This window comes from Clytia hemisphaerica, unplaced genomic scaffold, assembly GCF_902728285.1.
Source record: "Clytia hemisphaerica strain Z4C2 unplaced genomic scaffold, Clytia hemisphaerica genome assembly, whole genome shotgun sequence".
Lineage (NCBI taxonomy): Eukaryota > Metazoa > Cnidaria > Hydrozoa > Leptothecata > Clytiidae > Clytia > Clytia hemisphaerica.
Window position 1 is genome coordinate 1344285 of NW_027104548.1, and position 22717 is coordinate 1367001.

Consider the following 22717-nt stretch of genomic DNA (forward strand, 5'->3'; position numbering starts at 1 on the left):
CAATAAAGATCAATATTTTCTGCCTAGTACCAACATCTCGGTTTTCCTTTTTGAGGACGCCGCTAAAAATCTTTTTTCCATTCCCATAGAAAAACGTAACCGCTTAAACTGACAGTTAGGAAAGCTTATACTACACGCAGGATTACAAACAAGACAAGATGGCGGCGGGAAAAAACGAAAATCACGATTTGAAAAACGAAGAATCTTCTATCGTTCAGGAAGGTCAAACGACATCTAAGAAAGACAAAAGCAAAGATGATGATGAAAAGACTGAAGGTTTCACAATCGTTTCTGATAAAACGTCATACAAGAAATTCAGTGGTGAACAATGCATGGTTAAAAAAACAGATGGAGAATGGCGTAAGTATTTTTCTCAATTTAAATTTCCAGACGTGCAGTCAGTCTAGACTTAAACTCCTATCACAGGAAAAAATCAATAAATCGCACGTGTGTGAAAACCAACATTACTACACAGAAATTTTCTGTCAGCGTGTGGTTTTTAAAACTTTCAGTTTGTGATTTTTTTTAGAGCTTTGAGGTCTTCTTGGGATATACGTATTTCACATTTGGGAATTTCAGTATGGATAAACACACGCGTGGTTTTTCCAAAATCACACGACGATTAAGTCGAACCCATTTAACCTCAAAATGAAGAACACGCGTGTGTTTTCAAAAATAACGAATATCTTTTCTCCAAGTAACAAGCAAATCAACACACGTGTGGATTTTCCAAAATCACGCGACGACTAAAGTTAGGGTGCGCACTCGTCGGGATTTTTTGCGCGGAACGAGGAAGAATTTACAAAAATGAACTTCAATGCATTAATACTTACCTTTAAATCATCCAAATCTGTTCATTCTTTTTTTTAAATCAATCAGGAATTATCAGGGAAACAAGTAAAAAAAACTTCATCAAAGTATCTATTTTCTTTCCAAAGATATTCATGTTTTTCGACGTCAAAGTGAAAACACGATTTAGCGCTGACCACGGCACCGGAAAATTCTCGACCCACATTGAAACAAATGGCTGTCGCTATGAGCTGGTTCATCTTTTCAATAGCTGTTTTTTTAGTAAACCCAGGGTAAGATTAGGCTACAATCTATCATAAAGTGCTTTATTTGAAAATCTACAGGCCGTCTGGAATTTCGAAAAATAAGAAGAAATTGCGATTTTTTAACAAGATTGCGGATTTTTTCATTTAAGCACCATACACCATCTGAAAGCTGAGGATTTCAGCTTTCTAGTGGTGAAATTTGTTTTTAGCTATCATTTCCAGCTCATTAGCGATAAGCTAAAGTTTAGCAGCCATCGGGCCGATTTTCAGACCGCACCGGCAAAACTCTCCACACCCCGCCACACGGAAGACTAGATTTCATCCGCCATTTTTGGCGCGATTTTGGTGCTTCAGAAAATTATTTCTTGCTGGCGTGGTGTAAGGAGGCGATTCTTTGAAAAGGTGATTTTTTTGTGTTTTGAAAATGTAATAACTTTGGGAATACTTAACCAATTCTTATAAATGACCCCTCATTTTTCTCACAAAGGTAAGGACTTTCAAATAAAATTAGTTTGGTTTCCAAAAATCGAGGGGAAAATTTTGGCCTGTCCACCCTACTAAAGTCAAATTCATTTAACCTCGAAATGAAGAACATGCGTGTGATTTCAAAAATAACAAATGTCTTTTCTCCAAGTAACAAGCAGATTAACACACGCGTGTTTTTTTCCAAAATCACACGACGACTAAGTCCAGTAAGTCAAATTCATTTAAATAAATGAAGAACACGCATGTGTTTTCAAGAATAACGAATGTCTTTTCTCCAAGTAGCAGACAAATTAACACACGCGTGTTTTTTTCCAAAATCACACGACGACTAAGTCAAATTCATTTAACCTCGAAATGAAGAACATGCATGTGTTTTCAAAAGTAACGAACGTCTCTTCTCCAAGTAACAGACAAATTAACAACTGTTTTTACCACTATAAACTCCACAATATAATCTTTCTGCAAATTTGAAAATATGACTTTGTGATATTAAATCATAACGACAAATAAAGATTTGAAATACGTTCCTTTTGGCATTTAGGGGAACATTGGTCAGACTTTAAATATTGTGTTAATTAATTGATACCATCAACAGAATTGGCTGTTGATAACAGATAATAGTATTCCTTATAAGGAGATTCGCAAATGGAATAACGGACAAAATGACCGAGAAAGAAAGGAGTTTTTGGACCTACCTTGGAGGTCCTATAAATTAACCCATGTTCGTCCGTCCGTCCATCCGTCCATCCGTCTGTTACCAGCTTTTCTCAGGATTAGTTTTTTCTGATTTTTGGCACAATGATGCAAAATGGCAATGTCCAAAATGTGACGGAGCCCGATTTTCGGGAAAAAAAATTTTTCGGCCGAAAATGCCGGATATGTCCCGGAAAAACTGGTTTTTTGGCACTTTCTCGTGATTTTAGTTTTTTCTGATTTTTTGCTCCAAGATGCGTATTATCAATGCCCAAAACATGGTCGAGTTCGATTTTTGAGAAAAATTTTTTTCCGGCCGTTTTTCTGGATTTTCATCGGGCTTTTTCCTTGTAATTGGTTGTTTTTTCATTTAAAAACATTATTAATAGCAATGCCCACCATCAAGCATGTTTCAATTTTCAGTAAAATTGATTTTTGAAGCCGGAACCATTCAAAAATCGCCGGAACAACCTATTTTCGCCGGAAAGACAGTATTTCTTGAATTTCTCGAGCTGTACTTTATATTTTTTAATGAAATTTTGCACACTGATTTAAAATGACAATACCTAAAATGTGACGGGCCCGATTTTCGAAAAACATTTTTTTCCGGCTGAAAATGCCGGAAATATCCCTGAAAAACTGTTTTTTTTGGCATTTTCTCGAGATTTTATCATTAGTATTTTCTGATTTTTTGCTCAAAGATGCGTATTAACAATAGGGGAGGGACTATGACATAATTTTTTTATGGACCATATACAAAAGTTGCTAAATATCCTAAAAACAGGTAAGAAAGTGACATTTTTGATGGGGGACCCTTTAGGCTTGTAGCAACTTTTTCAAAACCTAGGCATGTGAAATACCAAATTGTCAGAAATTTTATGTAGATTCCAAAAAACATCACAACTAGGGGTCAAAAATCAAGCTATAAAAAGTAATGGCTATTTTTTGACAGTTTTTTTACGAAAAATAATGTAAAATCATAAAATTTTATCATAAAGAACACGTATACTTTGAGCTTGAAAATATATTTACATACAATACATTAAATATCACTAAATGTACTAGTATAATGGTGAAACTGGTGAATAATAAAATCATCTATTGTTTAAAAATGTTCAATTTTCTTGTTATATCATCTGCAAGCTATTTTGGTATAAGGCATAATTCTAACGGTCCACTGGTAAGCAACCTTTTCCACTCTTTTAATAATTTGTTCACACTTTGTATTTTGAATGTCTGCTTCATCTGGGAATGTCCATTGGCTGCCAGCTTTGTCCTTTCTTGAGAAATAAGAAACTTTTAAGCAATCATTGTCAACTGAATCTATCACACCTATGAATGAAAAGAGAACAGTTAGCATGGTTCTAAACTAAACTGGAAAAAGGATGAACAAATATTACATTGCAACCTAACTCACCTAAATACCATGTATATTCTGTGCTATCCTCCTTTAGCCATGCAGCTGCTACATGCATTCCAGGAGTGTATTCGTTTTTCTCAGGATAGGACTCGCGTTCAGTATCTTTAGATTGTCCTTCAATAGCGGCTGCCTGATCTTCAGGTTGATTGATCTGTGTATTGAACCAAATTCTGTCTCTGAAAATATGATCAAGTTTTTTTGATTATCCATGGCAGAGTAAACAAGCTTAGTCCAGTACACTCATGACTTTCTTACTTTCTTTAATCATGATTTTTAGAATAGATATGGATATTCTTTCTCTTACCTTCTAGGGCACACAAAATGTTTTTAAGATCAGCCATGGATATGCTTTTTGCTTCCTTCACTCCGTCAAAGTATCTTTCTAAGCCATCCTGATAATCATCTGAGCTAAGCTTCTTTCCATTTTTCTTTAATCTGAACATTGCCTTGTTATCACCAAATCCTGAACAAGCCTTGGCATATCTAACTCATCTATAAATACTTAGAAGGCTTAGAAAGATGCTTTGAAGGAGTGAAGGAAGCAAAAAGAATATCCATGGCTGATCTTAAAAACATTTTGTGTGCCCTAGAAGGTAAGAGAAAGAATATCCATATCTATTCTGAAAATCATGATTAAAGAAAGTAAGAAAGTCATGAGTGTACTGGACTAAGCTTGTTTACTCTGCCATGGATAATCAAAAAAACTTGATCATATTTTCAGAGACAGAATTTGGTTCAATACACAGATCAATCAACCTGAAGATCAGGCAGCCGCTATTGAAGGACAATCTAAAGATACTGAACGCGAGTCCTATCCTGAGAAAAACGAATACACTCCTGGAATGCATGTAGCAGCTGCATGGCTAAAGGAGGATAGCACAGAATATACATGGTATTTAGGTGAGTTAGGTTGCAATGTAATATTTGTTCATCCTTTTTCCAGTTTAGTTTAGAACCACGCTAACTGTTCTCTTTTCATTCATAGGTGTGATAGATTCAGTTGACAATGATTGCTTAAAAGTTTCTTATTTCTCAAGAAAGGACAAAGCTGGCAGCCAATGGACATTCCCAGATGAAGCAGACATTCAAAATACAAAGTGTGAACAAATTATTAAAAGAGTGGAAAAGGTTGCTTACCAGTGCACCGTTAGAATTATGCCTGTTAAATAGGTATTTACCAACCTAGTGATTGCTGATCCTTGCTTGACCGGATGCAATATAAACCAATATAATAAGTCTTCCCAACAGAAGACTTGATGAACACAATCCAACTTGAACCAACACAAGAATCAATATGAACGTTTACCATTTACAGATTACACATAAAGCCCCACTGGCTATCATATATTATTGTTTATCACTTTGTATTATTCATCTATAAGGTAGAGATTAACAATCTCCCCTTTCTTTGTCTTTTTGTATTTTTGACAAAGTCATATTCAACCAACAAAATCAATTTCGTTCCCATCCCTGGTGACCCCCTGCAAAGTGCAGGTTCTACCGTGTCTTGGCAGGATAGTTGAACGACAAAGTTTTCAATATATACATTATATACATCTTTGAACATTTACCATTTCGTTTCGTTTCTTCTCTTCATATCTTCTTCTTTTTTTTTTTTTTTTTTTTTTTTTACTCATTTTTGTTGGTTGTTTTTCATAAAAGAAGAGAATAGTATATACATCATTATTAACAGGTAAATTTTTACATTAAAGCTGATTCGTTGTCAACACATTGACAATCGAAGAGGTATTAGCACCCTTCTTCGTTAAGCAATCAGCTAATTGAGATTTTGAGGGAACCCAAACAAGTTTTGAAATCTCATTATTTTGCAACATTTCACGAATGATCAACTCGTAGTCTTTTATCAGACAACGACGTTGTTGAATTAGCAGCATTATACAGTGATTGACTGTCAATATAACACTCAATTCTACAACCTTCAGTTCCCAAAACCTCATTGAGAATGCTTTGGAGCCAATAGCACGATTCAGCTGCTTCTACAAGTGCCAGCATTTCAGCTGCAAGAGTGCTCTTTACCACTCTTTTGATCCTCTTTGACTGCCAAGCAATTGGTGACAGTTTCTTTGAGATATCGTCTGATAGCAGTATGATATAGCCTCCTTGTGATCCTCCATCATTAAGGTTGGCATAGGATGCATCAGAATGCACAACAAATTTTAGGTGATTGATGTCTTTCAATGGTGGGAGCTTGATCATGACATCATTTTGCAATTTCTTCAACACTTTATTAGCATCTAGGATGTCGGCTACAGTAGCATTCTTCATCTTTGATGCAAGTTCACAGCAATCAAACAAAATATCTGGTCTGGTTTGCGTAGCAGCCCAATTCATCTGACCAACCAGCATACGTAGCTGCTTTGTTTCACCACTTCCTAGTGGTAGATTCCTTTGGGTTTTTCTCTCTTTGCTGACAGGAATAGGCTTTATTGATTGACAGTATCGTGTTTGTTCAATTTGGATTCCATTCTTTGTCTGTGTGATATTGAGTCCAAGATACTTGAACGAACCAGTTTCTTCTGTTCCAATCTCGAACGTTTGTTTGAATGGTTGGATAACTTTCTGCACAAAATCCATGGTGCCACCCCAGAAGAAATCGTCTACATGAATGACAATTATCCCTTGTAGACTTCCATTTTTGTGAGAGTAGAATAATCCTGCATCGTGTTTGCAACATCGAGCCCCAAGTGAGGCCAAAACCTCTTTGACACGAAGGTACCATGCTCTTGGTGCATCTGATAGTCCATACACACAAACATTCAGTTTCCAGATGTTTTTGTTTTCAACTTCTGGTGGGGGCTTAATGAACACATCCCTATCGATTTGTTTGCCTTGGAGAAAGGCTGCACGAACATCGATGCTGTTACATTTCCATCCATTTGTCATCATCAAGGTTGAAGCAAGTCTCAAAGCTTCTTTACTACAGGTTGGTGAATTGACTTGAAACGAGCTGTCTTCTTCAAACCCTCTTGCCACTAATCTAGATTTGATTGATTTCTTTCCATCAATAAACTTTTCAGTGAACACCCATCTTGTTGACACACACTTTTGTCCAGCATCGGGAACTTCTTGGTAAACGTTGTTTCTTCTCCAATTTGCCAGCTCTTTTTCTTTAGATTCGTTCAGCAAAACTGGGTCAACATCCATTCCGTTGACAGAGTAAAAGACGGTTTCAGCTTCTTGGGAATCCTCAATTATTGCACCATTTATGCCATTAGCCTCCTCATCACTTGATTCATTTGGATGCCATTCTTGAACACTGTTCTTCCAATCAATGCACTCGACTGTATTGTCTTCATTTTTAATATTGAGCCAATGTTTGTATTTTCCATTTGCTTTACCAGCCCGAGAAATGACTTCTACAGTTTTCCAATTGGTATCATCCCTTGGAAGATATTTAACTTTTTGTTTTGGTTTCGGTAGTGTGACATTTTTCTGTACCACACTATCTTGCATTTGTCCAGCTACTGATCTAGCGATACCATTCTCTTCAGTTTGTTGCTCAACATTGTTTGTCGGTGTTATTTCTTGTGTGTCATCATCATCGGAATCGCTGTCCACACCTTGAGGGAGCTGTCTAGGAGTTGATGGTGCATCTGGATTTGGTACATCCTCCTGATTTCTTGGTGGGTTGTATTGAACTTCTGACTTCTCGAGCATGAGTCGGCAAGGGTGTACACGCACATACACACTTCCATGTTTAACCAACACCTGTTGACCATCTTGCCCAATTACTGTACCCGGACCTTTCCATTTTGGATCATTTTTCCTTTTGTAATACACAGAGTCCTGAGTGACATATTTCACATCCACAGAACTTCCAACATTGTGTCGCAGAGCTCTTCGAATCTTCTCTGATGCTTCAGAAGCTACAAAGGCCTTTCTTGCTGAGTGCATGGCGTTTAAGTTGTCACGTACGACTTCACTTGTTGTCTTTCCTTCAAGCGCAGGTAGTTTGTCGGTAAGTACTGATGGGAAATTCGGATTTCTACCAAAAACAAGCTGATTAGGACTGAAACCATGGATATTGTGTAATGCATTCTTTGCGCTAACTGCCCACGATAATGCGATTCGTAATTCACAATCTACATCCCTCACAATCTTGGTAACATTCTCTCCAATGATTCCATTATGTCGCTCAACCAATCCATTGCTCCATGGGCTTTCAGCAGCTGTAGTCTTGATTTTGATATTGAGATTTTCACAAAAATCTTGGAACTCTTGATTGTCGAACTCACCCCCATTGTCAACAAGAAACTTATTTGGGTAACCAAAAATCTTTATCCAGATGTCAAATAACTGTCCAACGATAACTTCTTTCTTCTTGCTCTTGATGACCGATGATGCACTGTACCGAGTTGCATGATCAACTAGATGCAAAAACCATGTTTTAGAGGATCCTTCTTTCCACTCCTTCAAGTCCATAGCAACAGTTTCGTTTAAGTGATGTGCCATCGACAAACCAACAACAGGTCTTTGGGGTGTCTTTTTGTACACTTGACATATCTTGCAAGACTCGCACACCTTTTTCAGAACGTCAATATTTTCTTGATCATCAACGCCAGCATCTTTCAAAAGACTTTTGATTCGGTGATAGGGCGCATGACTAAACTGTCTGTGTAGTTTTTGCATCATTCCTTTCTTCTCTTCTACTGAGTTTGTAGAACCAAATAAAGCCAAACTATCGCATTCAGATTTTCTGTTGCTGTTGAGATCATTTGTGCAATATCCGAGTGGGATGCAATAGTGACCAGAGGAAGTGAACATAAGCTTTTGAGTTTGTCCAAAAATTGTGACGTTGTCGTGGATGAAATCAATATTCATTTCAGCCTTTTTCATGGCATCTTTGCTCAAAAGTAAAGGTAAGTCTCCATCGATGACATCAGTTTCGATAAATACATTCTTTCCTCCAATGTATGCTGGTACCTTTACTTTCTTCAAGGATTCCACACTATCTCCATTGCCAAACTTGAAGCTTGTGCTGCTTTTGAATTCCTTCACAGTTGATAGTTGATTTTTGTCCAGTGTCTCTAGATAGCATCCAAGCCACGTTTTTCCACATACATTCTTTGTACATCCAGAGTCCAACACTGCTGTGCCAAGGGTTTCTCCCACAAACTGCTTTAAAGTGTCACTAAATAAGGCTATCTCGTCATCTTCTTTGCTCTTGTTCTTGTGCTTCATTAGATTGTCATATGAATCAGGACAATCCCTGGCCCAATGAAACACTGATCCACAAACCATACAAGTTGAAGGAGCACCGTCTGGTCCAGATGGGTTTCGTCTTGGTTTTCCATCTTGATGTCTTCTTTCCGCACCACCATGCTGTCCACGACCTCCTCTACCTCTAAAATTGAATCGTCCACGATTAGGTCGAGATCTTCCACCACGATTTGATCTATCACGGTAATTTCCATAGTAAACTTCTTCTGCTTCCTCGTCTCTGCTTGTTGTCTCAAATGTCATCTCATCTCGCGACTCAAACTTCACCTGATTGTTTACAGCACCTACATCCTTGCTCTTGTTTGAAGATACCGAGAGGCTCAAATCTCCAAAAACCTTGCGTAGTTGGTCTTTCATTGAATTGTAAGATAGCTCAGTCATTGTTGCTCTAATTAACTTTTCGTGTGAATCTGAGATGTTTGCATTATTGAGGAACTCGTACGCTAAGATACCATCAGGAAGAATCATTTCGTAAGCTTTGGCTTTGTTGTACAGGCGTTCAAACTCGACAACAAAATCTGCAATTGGCATATCATTGGGTCGTTTAAACTTCCGAAAACTGTCATATGCTTGAAACGAGAGTTGCAGCTTATCTTTGAGATACAGTTTATCTAGTTGTGCAAGCACCTTGCTCACACCATCATCTTTATTTAACTCGTCCACCTCTAACTCCAGCGCAGCTTCCCTTGCTTTGCCTTCAAGAGATAATAAAATTGCCAAGCCCTGCTTCTTCTTCTCCAACGAAGTGAAGAGCTGCCAAATGGTTATTTCCTTCTTCCAGTTTTCGTAAGGAACATCCTCCTTCAATGCCGGCGGGGCTTTGATATCATTCTTGTTTGCCATAGTGGATCGTTGTTCCCTCTGCTACCAAATGTTAAATAGGTATTTACCAACCTAGTGATTGCTGATCCTTGCTTGACCGGATGCAATATAAACCAATATAATAAGTCTTCCCAACAGAAGACTTGATGAACACAATCCAACTTGAACCAACACAAGAATCAATATGAACGTTTACCATTTACAGATTACACATAAAGCCCCACTGGCTATCATATATTATTGTTTATCACTTTGTATTATTCATCTATAAGGTAGAGATTAACAATGCCTTATACCAAAACAGCTTGCAGATGATATAACAAGAAAATTGAACATTTTTAAACAATAGATGATTTTATTATTCACCAGTTTCACCATTATACTAGTACATTTAGTGATATTTAATGTATTGTATGTAAATATATTTTCAAGCTCAAAGTATACGTGTTCTTTATGATAAAATTTTATGATTTTACATTATTTTTCGTAAAAAAACTGTCAAAAAATAGCCATTACTTTTTATAGCTTGATTTTTGACCCCTAGTTGTGATGTTTTTTGGAATTCTACATAAAATTTCTGACAATTTGGTATGTCACATGCCTATGTTTTGAAAAAGTTGCTACAAGCCTATTTTGTAGGCGGGTTTGCGCTATGGGCCCGCAAAAGTGGGGTCCGGGGGACCCTTAAAAAGGGTCCCCCATCAAAAATTTCACTTTCTTACCTGTTTTTAGGATATGTAGCAACTTTTGTACATGGTCCACTAATTAAAATCAAAAATTTTTTCTCACAGTCCCTCCCCTATTAACAATGCCCAAAATATGGCTAAGTCCGATTTTTGAGAAAACAAAATTTCCGGCCGGAAATCGCCGTTTTTCTGGATTTTCATTGGACTTTTTCCTTATAATTGGTTGTTTTTTCATTCAAAAACATTATTAATAGCAGTGCCCACCATTAAGTATGTTTCAATTTTCAATAAAATTGATTTTTGAAGCCGGAACTATTCAAAAATTGCCGGAACAACCTGATTTCGCCGCCGGAAAGATAGTATTTCTTGAATTTCTCGAGCTGTACTTTATATTTTTTTATGAAATTTTGCACACTGATGCAAAATGACAATACTTAAAATGTGACAGAGCCCGATTTTCGAAAAACATTTTTTCCAGCCGAAAATGCCGGAAATATGCCGGAAAAAACGGTTTTTGACATTTCTGAATTTTCATCCTTATTTTTCTCAGATTTTTTTGCAGAATGATGCGTATTCGCAATGCTCAAAAAATGACCGAGCCGGAAATTTCCGTTTTTACAGATTTTCGTTGGATTTTTTCGTTTTATGTCTTTGTTTTTTTCAAACAAAAACATTATTTATAAGAATGTCCACGATTAAGCACGGTTCAATTTTCAATAAAACTGATTTTGGTACAGGAACTTTCTAAAAATCGCCAGAACTGCCGAGAATCGCCGGATTTCATTAATTTTTCGAGTTGTTCTTGTTCTTTATTTTTTTTTATTTTGACCAGTTATGTCCTATGTGTTTCATTGTTTCGATGTTCATTGATTAGTTTGATAACCAGGTAGGTCCATAAAAGTATCACTTGTTTCTTTTTGTTTACAAAAAGCAACGAGTTCACTTATTAAATAAAGGTGTAAAAGTACTTGCTGCATTTTTTTCTATTTTAAAGGAATTAATAGAAAAGCAAATAAAACCTTACAAGACACTAAAACTTTTTTACTGGTAAGTTTTATCACTTTTTAATTAGTTTTATGAGTTTTAGAATTAAAAATCGAGTTTTTCCATATCAAATTTGACAGTGAAATTTTATTTCATAAGACTTTTGTGAGGAAAATGAATAGGCGAAGGAATTCTAAGATTACATAATTAAGAATTTGCTCCAATCAGGATTTAAAACAACTTTGTCCAATCAGCTTTCGTTGGCATATTTTGAAACTTTTTCATTAATTTATCATTTATCGAAATTTCTGTGTGTTTCGAGTTGGAAGTAGAAACGTATGAAAATGTTTGAGAACAGTGTTTTGAGATGGGGCGAGTATTTTTTCTTATGATCTTTCTTCTTTCTCTTTAGATAACATATCATATAAAAAATATTCCGACTTGCCTTTTGGATTATGAATCATGGAAACTGAAAAGACACTACCATGGATTCACAATATGTATTTCAATCTGGTCAATTTACGTCAGTTTACTTTTACTGGTTGGAAAACAAATTTAGCATACCGGATTGATATTTTTGAATTTGAGACTTAAAATCAAATGGAATTTTACTCACTTGCTATAGCTGAAGACTGAAGAAATTGCTTGCTTGAAAAAGCTTGACGAATGGAGATCTTGATACCGATGATAAGAACTAAGTGATAGCAGAGAACTATACAAAACTCACGAGAACTAACTGGCAGAAAAGCGTACTAGAATAGAAGTTGCAAGTTGTTTGTAAATACTCGACGGATATATGAACTGTTCATCTGTTCCTGAAAACTTTGCTTATGTAAGTGAAAGAAAAAAGTTGTAAACACTAAAAGTTTGTTTTTTAATTAAATTGTAACTTAATATTTCTTCATCAGTGTAATTGTTATTTGGAATACAGTATATAAATAAAGAAGCGGAAATTTTAAATTCATTTAAAAGCTCCATGGATTTCCTTTTGCTTGCCTGATTTGTATTTTTAGATTTCATATTTGTGAAGTAGCAAAACACACACGTGTGCGTTCGACCAAAACCTTTTGGGATACTCGATTTCACATTTGGGAAATAGCAAAACACACGTGTGTGCGTTTGACCAGAATCTTTTGGGATACTCGATTTCACATTTAGGAAATAGCAAAACACACGCGTGTGGTTAATCTAAATTCTTTTGGATACTTGATTTCACGCATGTGATATCCAATTTCACAGTTCAAAAAATACGTTTGGGTTTTTAGTATTTCCCACTCGTGTGAAAGTTTGCAAAATCACACGCGTGTGATTTGCGTGGGAAATAGCGATTTCACAATTTGTGATTATTGAATTTCACACGCGTGTGATTTGCTGATTTTTTCCTGTGTATATCAGGATTAGAGACTAGGCTAGTCTTACCTGTTTTATCTTTCTCTTTGCAACAATGCAATGCTGATAAGTTGACACAACACATTGACAAGTAACCCCTCTGAGAGAAGTTTATATCAAAATAATTATTTTGATATAAATCTGCATAAAAAACGAACGTCGCCAATTGGTTAGGGAACGCGAAACACAAATGCGAGCTACCCATGTCTAAACTTTTCAATATATCTCCAGAACAAACAGATTTTTTGAAATTCTGTAAAAAGGTCCAAGTTCCTGAATAGTTTTACTATGTTCTGTGAAAAATCATAATCATCAGTCAAATACTCGTTCATCTATTTAAAAAGATTGAAGACAAAAATTTGCAAAGAGAAATAAACCTTGAGCACAAAAAATGCTTTTTAAAACACTTTTTTCCACCGAAAAACAAATAACTTTTATAGACTTACCTTTCCCAAACATTGAAGAAGCCTCTACTAATTAAAGTAAATGAGATAAGATAAGATAAAACCTTAAAATCAACCAGAATTTACAACCTTTTGTTCAAAGCAAAAGACGTGCTTTTCTCGCCGCCATCTTGTTTTAGAATGAGAATTATTTTCGGTACCAGTTCCCACGGTCTTTTTTTCATCCAATCAGATCGCACAATTTCACTTTCGCTTTCTCTAGTCCAATAAGACTGCAGGATTTGAGTCGTGTGACATCTCTATTGAAAAACCCGCGTGGAATAAAATAGAAATACAGGGGGTCACACTACCGGCTACAGGAACTGAAAGCAAGCAATTAAGGCCAATATTTTTGGTTTTTCTGAAGGACAAAAGGTATGGGAAGCTTTACTGAAGGAGGGATAAGGACAAAAAATGCACTTTTTTTGGGTGATAATTAAAATTTTACTTTGAAACTTTAATTCTCTTACCCCCGTCTCGGGCCCCCCTGATATGAGCAAGGGAACCATGTTGGCCACCCCAACTGAAAATTTCAGATCAAAACAAACAAGGAAGTAATTCCTGTAACTCAAAGAAAATTGGAAAAAGCTGGTTTTTGACTGTTTCTGATCCTAAAGTGCTATTTTTTGCTAAAAGCTATGCAATTTATGTTTGGATTTCTAGAAAGCTTACCCATTCATTGTCAATATATTTTTTATTTGAAAGTAATCTCTTCATGGAATAAAAAGATATAGTCAAATCTTGTAGGGTCATTTTTCAAAAAACTTTTGCCAAATTCGATTTTCGCATTTCGCCATTTTACCCTACGCAAACGCACGTGACGTGGTCTCTTCTACTGGTTGCTCTCTCCAGCGCTTCTTCGCAGACTGCACTCTAAATCCACTAATCTATATATAGGCAGGCCCAATTGATTTTTTGGTTTGTGTCCTAGAAGCTTTAGAAAATGGGTTGGTAGAGGTCGGTTAGTATTTGAAATTGGAACTTTTCATTTTCCCACCAAAAACCTGAATCTTTTAAATCCTCCATTCCTCAAGCAATTGTGCAATCCTGGAATCCAACTGCAAATTTAAAGAAATAGCCTAAAGCTTAGCTCCACAAAGGCACGTGTAACACACGCCTGTTTGGATTAGAAATGCAAACTACTATCCGCTAAACAGTCAGGAGTTTTTGCCTAATCCAGACCCAATCAATCGAACTTGTAGAACTCCATCGAACGATTAAATTTTTATTAAAGAAATTAATGGTACTCTAAGATTTTTTAAAAAATTGTGAGTGTTCGATTAAGTTCGATCAATGGGCTGGGGTTCGATCAGTTCGATAACCCAATTTTTGTTCGGCAAGTGCGTGTCCCTCAGTCACTCAAATTTGGAATGTAAATCAGGAAATTACTTCCGATAACGGATTACACTCTTTTCCTGCATCATTTTAATGCTAGAGGTGGTTTGTTGGGGCGTAATATTCCGCCACTCGGCCATGGGCGAAATCGCAATAAAGGGGCTACGGACTTTATTCCGGATAGACAAATATCCGGGTACTGTCGAAATGGCGATCACGTGCCACGATTGACGATAAAGTTTTTGCAAGTGAGTGAAGATATGAGAATTTAAAATCATCAAAGTAATTTTTACTGACCAAACTAATCGAACTTCTATTACTTCAAAAATTGCGAGTGTTCGATTAGGTTCGATTAGGTTCGATTAATTTCTTTAATAAAACTTTAATCATTCGATGTTTGATTGTACGATTGGTTTGACAAGTTCAATTGATCGGGTCTGGCCTAATTAGGAAAGTTTTTTACTATTTTTCCGAACTTTCCTAATTAGGAAACCCTTTCCTAAAAAGAAAACTTTCCTAATTAGGAAAGTGAAACTATTTTCATAAATTTTGCAAAAAAATACAAAATGTTCCCACAGCATAATATGATAGATACTAACCTCCTCCAGAGGATTTGAAAGTTTCAAGTTGTATTTCAAGCGAGTGCTTGAGATATGGCTTTTGAAAAAACACTAACCTGATACCGTAAGTTGGTCTAATATCGACATCCCTCGTCTAATTTTGACACCCTTCTTTAGAGACAGGAATAATATGAAAGCTTGAATCACTGATTGAAAAAGGAATATTCCTCTCTGACCACTAAGCAAAGAAAAACAGTTTAAAACCTTTCTATCAATTTCAGCCTATAAAAAGGGTGTTGGAATTAGAGCAGGGATGTCGACATTAGACCAAGTTACAGTAAGACCCTTTCTACATGATACAGAAACAAAATTTGTATCCGGGGCTTTAAAGCTTTAAAATTTCCTAACTAGGAAAGTTATTCATTTTGGGCGGTATATCTCAACGCTCCGCCCATAAGATTTCATATGTTTTTGGCAAAAAAGGCAAAAACTCCTGACTGCTAAAGGGATACGTGAAAAAAAGATTGGGGCTTTTTAACGAAATTAACATAAAAAAAGCGTCAAGAAATTACCCAAATTGAGCCATACCATAGAATCGTCTAATATCGACACCACTCCTTTAAAGTCGACACCGGATCTGTAAATAATCAAATAAATGTATAATCAAAACAAACCTTGAATGAAATTCTTGGTATCATTCTTATCAAAAAAGTTCATCCATCAAACTAGAAGTTCAGTAAACATTGCAATTCTTTCAATTAAAAAAGCAGCCATATTATGATAAGCAATTTTACACAACACATGAAACGCATGCAAACTTTCTTGTGTCCTTCATTAAAATTTTACAACTTTATTACACTCAAGTCACGTGCTTGGCTGGCCTAGCCTATTAGACGATTATACGGTAGATTTGAACCAAGCCATCCTTGAAAGCTAATTTGAAGAACAATTTCCCAAGAAAAAGATCTAAGGGTGTGAAGACACCCACCTAGATTCGTGAACTACCGGATAGGCTATTTCCCAGAAATTTTGTTGGCCCTCAAACACTGACCCATTTACATGTGCGGAATTAGTTTTACTTTTAGCATATAATCAAGGCCTAACAAATCAAAGTGCTTTCCCGGGAATTGAATGACAAAACTTGTTTGATTGATTTCGCGTGTGCTGCTGAGATTTGAAAAAATGGATCCTATGTTGAACTGAATATTCCTAAAAAGGAACCTTACCAGGGCCTTGGCTATCAAAGTGCTACCCTAAAGCATACTCACCATTTTAGTCATCCGTCTTGCACTCTTTGCAAACATTTTCTCAAACTCGACTCTATGATAGCTGAAAAAGGGACCCTGACCAGCAGCACAACCCATTGGCCTTTTTACTCAAGTGACTTCCCCCAGATAGGCTATGTTTACAGCCTTTAGGCTTAAAAGACAATGCAAAGTTAATTTCCAGTATGGGCGGAACAACTTTGTACACAAACTTTCAAATGAGCAGGACAAAAAACTTCAAGGCTATTTTCAAAAAGTTACTATCTTTTCAAGTCAGATAGCATCATTTTAAAAAGATAGTATCATGATGGTTGAAAAGAGCGCAATACTCAGGGGCTTCTTATTGAAAATTAGGAAATGCATTTCTACTGAAAAAGTCGAAAATGACCAAATACAGGAACAGATTTTCAGTCAAAAGAGTGTATTTTCTCATCTTTGAGGCGATTGCCGCTTTGAAAAGAACTACTGTTACTTAAATGAGGCATTAATGATTTTCCTTGTTTGGCTAACTGTGTATTTTTCTAATTTTAGAGTTATCTGAAATCATCCACAGTCGAAAGCAACCAGACGGAAGCATTGACTACTACGTTCACTATCAAGGAAGTAAGAAATTTCTGTTCAATGTAAATAATATCAATATGAAGTACCGCATATTATGACATGAAAATGAAATAAAGGGTATTTCTCATAATAGCAGGACATGGAAATTTATGTAAGAATTCTTAAATTGAAGATAAATAATGCTGAAACCCTTTTCTTAGAGTGGAATTAGTAATCCACAAAATTATTATTACTGGTTTTCTTTGCTATTGTGATTTATCATTTCCATGTCTTCAGGTTTACTGGATGGTTATACTACCTTTGCCCAAATTGCTTTTGCTTATAGGCTTACCAGGTATGTTTGAATGTTTAATAACCGTTTTGATACCATATTATTAGGTAACAGAAGATTAGATGAATGGGTACCTCAAGATCGAGTGGACAGAACGAGAGTCATTCCAGAATCTGAATCCAAACCTATCATTGACCATCCTGACGGAGAGAGTGACCGCAAAATCACCAGGAATCAAAAACGCAAACATGACGAGATCAACCACGTTCAAAAGGTGATTATCTATTTATTGATGTTAATAAACTTGTTTTTTAGAATAAAAATGTTCTACTCGTTCTCATTGTTAATTTTTCCTGCTCAAAATTTTTATTTTGATAAGATAAGGCTAAACAACTTTGGCAGATATTTGGATACTCTAGTATTGTATTTTGATATTCTAAGCATTTACGTTTTTAAGTTCGAAAAAAATCCAGAACGTTAAAGTAGTCTCAGCTCATAACAAGATCAGAATGCTTTGAAGCAGCTATTTACATTAATAGTACATTTCTTGCGAGTGGGGTTTGAACTTGACAGCTTTGAGAAAACAAATTGTCATCTTGTAGAGCTATGAAGAGATGGACCCTACCACCGCTGCGCTGGAGAAAGAACACGAAGCTATTACCAGGGTGAAATATATTGACACCATCGAGATGGGTCGTTATGAAATTGACACTTGGTATTATAGCCCTTACCCTGATGAATATTCAAAAGTCAAGAAACTCTTCATTTGTGAATATTGTTGCAAATATATGAAATTGGAATTAACGTATCGCAATCATGTGGTAAGACGCTTCAAATTGTCATTTTTACTTTACAGGAACTAATTCATATGGATACCATTATTTTCAAGTGCCTAATAGACGGTTGGAAAAACTTTGAAATTTTAACCTCCAAATTAAGTTAACTGTAACTAAAAGCTGAATATTAGAACAAAATAAAGGATTATACAAGGGTATACTTGAGGGGGTCTTACCTGAGGAGAGTTACTTGAGGAGGGTCTTACCCAAGGGGTGTTGCCTCCTGTAGAAAACGATGTATTGAATTCTATCTTGTGTTTTTTCAATTATCACAGGAGAAGTGTAACATACGTCAACCTCCTGGCCGTGAGATTTATCGAAAAGCAAATCTCTCCGTTTATGAAGTGGATGGGAGAGACAATAAAGTAAGAGATTCAGTCGATAGAGCATTCCAATTTGATTTGTGCAGTGTACAAAGTTCTTCCGTCTCAGCTTTTTAAAAAAAGAGGTTTTTCTGTCTACAATTTAAACAGACAAAAGCTTTGCAGTGGTTACTGTTTGTGGGTTCTATCTCTGGTCACTGCCAAGCATATAAATAGCTTACATTGTGTTTATCGGATAACAATAAGTAGGCTAGATGAGTTGCTAGACATAAGTCACCAGATAAATTCACTTAATTTGCATGCCATTTTTTCGCTTATCTTTTGTAGACTTACGTCCAAAATGTTTGTTTGCTTGCCAAGTTGTTTTTGGACCACAAGACGTTATATTTCGATGTTGAACCGTTTCTCTTTTACATTTTGTGTGACGTGGATCGTGAAGGCGCTCACTTAGTTGGTTACTTCTCAAAGGTACGTTCATTGTTTGAAAAATATTTATTATATACCCCTGTATCACAGACCTGATGGGACTTCCTTTCCACTGGAAAACTCAGCCAAAATGTCGTCCTTGGTGTAAAAATACCCTACGATTTCTACCCCTCTGGGAAATTGACTTTCAGTTCCTATTTGAAATTCAATGTAAAAGATTGCGCCTCGAAACCATCCTCACTAGATTTTTTTTAGCTCGAACAATAAGATTTTTATCTACATTGGGATTTCTATAGAATTTTTATCCCCAATGTGGGGAAATTTTACCGGTTCTTTGAGGCAGGGTGTTACAATCGATGAAGTTATCTGTTCGCTAAATAACAGCTAGTTCATGATAAACACAACAACGGAATTTCTCTGCAATTTTTAGATTTTCTACCGAATGAATTATTAGTAACTGGTGTGATGTCAGAGAATTTGCAGCAAATGGAATAGCGAGAAATATCTAAAACAACTATTGCGGACGTCTTGATGCGTTATATCTTGTTGTTGTAAACTGATAAAAATGAGTTTAACTCTGAACACAATGCTCAACCCCTTTATATCAGAATAAATTAGAGAACATGTTTGCAGCATAGGGATCGCGGCATTACGTCATCAAATTAGATAAATGTTTTCATCTTTAAACGTATATTATTTTATTTTTAAGCGAAGCAATGCAATGGAAAGAGTGTGTACCTATTTCTGCTTACTTATCAAAAATGGTGTGCAACGAGACAAAAAAAGAACATCCTAGTCTCGAACTAGTCCGTATTAACGTAGTGTTAAAATGTGCGTGTTTTTCATAGAATGTTATCTGTATTGCATTTTAGGAGAAAGATTCACCAGAGGGTAACAACGTGGCTTGTATTCTCACTTTACCACCTTACCAACGTAAAGGATATGGAAAATTCCTGATCGCTTTCAGTAAGTCTTTTTCCTGCTTTTGTTTTTTTTCTATCAGGGGAAAGGGACGAACATTTTTATAGGGTATACTACGAAGAATTTTTGAGAATAATCTTTTTGTATTTCCACCAAATGATATTTTCCGATAATTTTCAAATTCAAGTGATTGAAGATTATACAGTATTAAAGTGTCCACTGTACCTCGTTGAAAATCTTACGATGAACAAAGGGACAAATTATCCGCACATTTCCAACGAATTTCCCTGAACGGAATTCGGATCTTTATACAAAATTCATCAATGCTTTCTTTTACTTTAATTTTTTTTCAGGTTATGAGCTGTCGAAAATCGAAGGAATGATTGGTTCACCAGAGAAGCCGTTATCGGATCTTGGTAAACTGGGTTACCGGAGTTACTGGTCGTGGGTTTTGTTGGATGTGCTGAAATCTTCTTCTGGTACCTTATCAATCAAAGATTTGAGGTAGGGTAGGCGTGATCAAAAGCTTTCATTTGAGGGGATGAGCTGGAAATCAGTAATTGGTTCTTTGAAGTAATAGAGAGATGACGCGTTCTTTAGAAAAAGTAGCAAGATTAATTCATTACAGGTTAACGACCAATCAAATCAAATGAGAGCTCTTAAAAACTCCAGCTTATCCCCATTTGACATAGAGCAGGGCGTGATCAAAAGCTTTCATTTGAGGTAGGGTGGGTGTGATTTATCTTCCACTGATATTTTATTTCGATATCTTAAGATTTGTTAAAGGTTAAATCCCACAAAATTCCATAAAAAAAATTAGTTCTGCACCTGTTAATTTTAGTCTGAACATTCGATATGGATATTCGCATTTTGTTAAATATTGAAAACTTCCCTTGCTTTAAGGTTCTATTATTGCATAGAAGTCTGTTTTACTTAATTCTTTCTCTCCGTACTTAGCGCAACAACGAGCATTACAACTGAAGATGTGATTGGAACATTACAATCGTTGAACATGGTCAAATACTGGAAGGGGCAACACGTGATATGCGTTACACCCAAACTGGTTGAGGACCATCTCAAAGAGTTCCCCTTGAAAAGACCTTTGATCTCGGTCGATCGCACTTGCCTGAAATGGTCACCACCGTATAAGAAAATTAAATTGAAAAAGTAATGGTATTTGATCGAGAAATGTTGACGACTTCGTTCCCAGGACCCTCAAATTTTGCAAGAGAATCACCCACGGTTGACGCAAAATGACGAAACTAAATTAAATGGGATACTTTAAGCTATTTTGGAAAAATATACCGGAAATAAGTGAATTCTTAAGATTTATCCATGACGGAAGGACAATTAACAAACATATTTAGAAAGGTGAAGTGGAATTTGCGTGTATTGTTTTGAACTATTTATAAAAATGGAAGACACCTGCTTATCAACGGACTTGATGAACAGTCAGTCGAGTTTCCAGAGGAAATGAAAGACTGCTTATGTTGCTTGACGTTGAGAGTTTACTCCATCTTTTTGTGATAAAGTCTAGAGACTAGAATTATCATGTTTTCATCTATCATACTAATTTGTTAGTTTACTAAATTTTTCCCATCTGTTTTTTTTTTCGAGAAAGAAACAGCTTGTCAGTTATTTATAAAAAGGATATTGAGTTTTCAAATTGTTTTTATCACTATCCGATTCACTTTGAATCCTGTTTTTCTCAATTAACAAGCAAGGCTACATTGGGAGAATCCTGATTATATAATATATTCATGTGTTGGGATTTTATTTAGGAGAAGTAATACTTATTTTTCAAACGTAAATTGATGTTTATGTTTCAGGGTTTAAATATTTATGGGTTTTTATTTTTCCCATGTGGTGTTAATTTTAAATTGGTGTTTTGGCCTTTGAAACCGACTTTTGATTTCATTCGAATCTTTCTTTTTCGAACTAATTCTCAGTTCTCGTCAAGGGAAATGTGAAATACCCTCTATAATTCGAATCTTTCTGTAATTCGAACAAATTATAATTCTCGATCGAGTACAAATTAGCTAGAGTTACATGTAGTACTTGAGAATACCATCTTCGCTTATTGGCTTTAAAAAGTATTTGTTTTGTCTTTCTGAAATTTGAAGATCAGATAAATCTTGAATTTGCTCTCACATTTTGACCAAAATTGAGACTTGCATCACTGTTTCTAGTGCTTAGAATACAAACAAGATTTTATTTTTCTGTTTTTCAGGTCATTGGGGTCCGGGTTTATATTAAAGTTTGTGTTATGAAATATAGGATTGGACAAACTTTGAATCTTTAAACAGATCTAAAGAGAAGTTTTAAGAGATATGGAGATAAAAAATTCAACGAAAAATCTGATTAGTGGACTAAAATCATGTTTGTGGTAATAATAAAGTCCACACTGAATTGTTAATACCTCACCACGACCAATAGATATCTTCATTCTTGATCAGTTTGATGTGGGATTTTCTTTCGTTTTCTATTGACATTCACCAAAAAGAGAGATTAGATTATATGATACAATATTCAATATAAAAGTTCTACCTGTAAGCTTAAAATCAAGTTGAGTCATCGAATAAGAGCCTACTCTTTTAAAAGCTAATTTTGGAAGCAGAACAACTCCTTTAATTTTTCTTGTTTATACATTTTTTCATACTAATATCGGAATATTTTGAAGCCTTTTGATGTTCTTAACTTTTTGGGTTTTAAACCTAAAATTGTTCTAAATTTGTTTTTATTTTTAGCATTTTTATCAAGAGGTCAGTGTAGTTTCCCTAACAAATTACAACAAATTGTTCTACAATCTGAAGAACCTGATCATTCATATGTAAATACAAAAAATTATTAGGCCTATAAGCTTGGGGACACAAGAAGTTTTTTTTCGCGTTGGTGCAATGCAACACAAAAAGAGAGGGAAATACCCAAAAGACTGTTTGATTCGAATGATTTTTGCTCCATTATTGTCCCAGGGAAAACGTAAGATACAAACCTCCGAAA

At 35.7% G+C, this 22717-nt stretch overlaps 1 protein-coding gene across 1 annotated transcript; it reads left to right on the forward strand.

Annotated features, from left to right (window-relative positions):
- Nucleotides 1-90: 90 nt before the first annotated feature.
- On the forward strand, nucleotides 91-21368 carry LOC136822740 (histone acetyltransferase KAT8-like). The gene is made up of 9 exons (XM_067079023.1): nucleotides 91-360; nucleotides 16911-16982; nucleotides 17319-17485; nucleotides 17814-18032; nucleotides 18323-18412; nucleotides 18698-18838; nucleotides 19669-19762; nucleotides 20071-20221; nucleotides 20675-21368. The coding sequence occupies exons 1-9, from the start codon at nucleotides 159-161 to the stop codon at nucleotides 20886-20888; spliced, it is 1350 nt and encodes a 449-aa protein (XP_066935124.1). The 5' UTR covers nucleotides 91-158; the 3' UTR covers nucleotides 20889-21368.
- Nucleotides 21369-22717: the final 1349 nt, after the last annotated feature.

What these genes read in the sequence shown, in the direction of transcription:
- LOC136822740 (XM_067079023.1), top strand. Translation starts at nt 159, where the DNA reads ATGGCGGCGGGAAAAAACGAAAATCACGATTTGAAAAACGAAGAATCT. An exon ending in AAAAACAGATGGAGAATGGC is followed by an intron (nt 361 to 16,910) that starts GTAAGTATTTTT and finishes TTCTAATTTTAG; the next exon opens with AGTTATCTGAAATCATCCAC. An exon ending in CTACGTTCACTATCAAGGAA is followed by an intron (nt 16,983 to 17,318) that starts GTAAGAAATTTC and finishes CCATATTATTAG; the next exon opens with GTAACAGAAGATTAGATGAA.